This window comes from Pteropus vampyrus, unplaced genomic scaffold, assembly GCF_000151845.1.
Source record: "Pteropus vampyrus isolate Shadow unplaced genomic scaffold, Pvam_2.0 Scaffold1044, whole genome shotgun sequence".
Classification (NCBI taxonomy): Eukaryota; Metazoa; Chordata; class Mammalia; order Chiroptera; family Pteropodidae; genus Pteropus; species Pteropus vampyrus.
The window spans coordinates 15,580-16,974 of NW_011889825.1; the positions used below are offsets into that span (position 1 = coordinate 15,580).

General features: G+C 61.1%; 1 protein-coding gene across 5 annotated transcripts in view; it reads right to left on the minus strand.

Moving 5' to 3' along the window:
- The window catches only part of LOC105310072 (probable threonine--tRNA ligase 2, cytoplasmic), a 10,898-nt gene extending 9,742 nt beyond the window's left edge, over window positions 1–1,156 (minus strand). For 2 of the 5 annotated variants that reach the window (XR_897452.2, XM_011386291.2), the window contains exons 1-2: window positions 934–1,156; window positions 10–108 (exon numbers count right to left, since the gene is read on the minus strand). Coding sequence is in view for 4 of the 5 variants with exons in the window: in XM_011386291.2 (XP_011384593.1) it covers window positions 10–108; window positions 934–1,047 (213 nt within the window). In the remaining variant the exon portion in view is untranslated. The remainder of the gene's footprint in view (window positions 1–9; window positions 109–933) is intronic. The other 3 variants (XM_011386285.2, XM_011386290.2, XM_023526567.1) reach the window with 2 other exon arrangements.
- Window positions 1,157–1,395: the final 239 nt, after the last annotated feature.

A 1,395-nucleotide genomic window follows, 5' to 3' on the forward strand; every position in this document is an offset into this window, starting at 1 on the left:
GTGACTTACTCGCATGAAGTCCACCAGCGCGCGGTAAACGAAGGCCCCTCGGGGAAGGAAGAAGCAGCTGCCGGGGCTCAGGTCGTGGAAGAAGAAAAGCTCTTGCTCCTGAGTGGAAAGTGACGCGCCTCAGACCCACGCCGCGCTCGGCCGCGCAGGGGCGTCACGCGCACACGCGGCCCCCACGCGGCCTCCCGACGGCTGACGTTCCGCGTCCCTCGGCACCGCATCTGACTGTGCGATAAACGGCACGTGGAAAATTACGATTTATACTTATGGCCGCTTAGCTCTGAACTTGGCCTTTATTGCCTCTTTACTGCTCGTTTCTCGCCTGGCACCTTGGAGGATCGATCTCATGGACAGACAACGTGGCCAAGCTCGGAAATAGTCGCCGCTGGCGGAGGGCAGCAGGTGGCGGCGACCGTCGTCACGGCTGTCGCACGCCGAGGCCCATCCCACGTGGCCACCGTCACCCAGCCTCTGTGCTCACGTCAGCCCCGCAAGGCTACCCGGCAGTGCGCAGGGACGCGGAGTGGCAGACCCGTCACTTGGCATGGCCCGCACGTGGCACGATGGGGGTTAAAACCCCGGCCCCCCGCTGCCTGACCTCGTCTGTCTTCCCGCTCTGCTTCCGACACACAAAGTATGTTAGCAAAGTAGACGCTAGTTTCCCAAAACGTTATTTTTCTATCGCGATGAAAATGGGAAAGGCTGCAATTTTTAGCATCTAATACAAGTCGCGGGAAGAAGGCCGGCGCCCAGAGGGTGTCGGGGCGTTAGCACCAAAGAACTCAGCGGCCACCTCTGAGCGCCAGCAGAGCAGAAAACGGGAGAACAGAAGAAACGCTAAGTTTCAAACGGTGACTTTGAGAGACTCGGCCAAGGCGAGCGAAGGCAGCCCCCGCCCGGCCGTGCCCGGCCCGCGCCGCCCACCTTGCCGATTCTCCTGTGATCCCGGCTCCTGGCCTCCTGCCGGGACTTCGCCCAGGCCGCCATCATCTCGACGTCGGGGAAGGACACCCCGTAGACTCTCTGCAGGGCTTCCATTCCGGGGTCGCCCTCCCAGTGTGTTGAGGAATTCTAAACATCAAACGAGATCCGGGAAACACATCAGACGTGTGCTTATGAGTGGCCGGTATGTACACGATTGTGTGTACACGATTGTGTGTACACGATGGCCCGCTACCGTGGCGACGCAGCCGACGGGAAGGCGACTTCTCGTAGCGCTGGAAGGGATCTGAATCGTTTCTAACCAAATCATGCCGGTCCGCGGTGATCGGTACACGATGCAGAGCCGGCTGGGGGTTCCGGGGTTCCGGGCTGGTGGGGGAGGAGGGAGGGATGGAGGGAGGAAGAAGGGTAAAGGGCAGTGTGATCGCCAGAGGGGACAGTAGG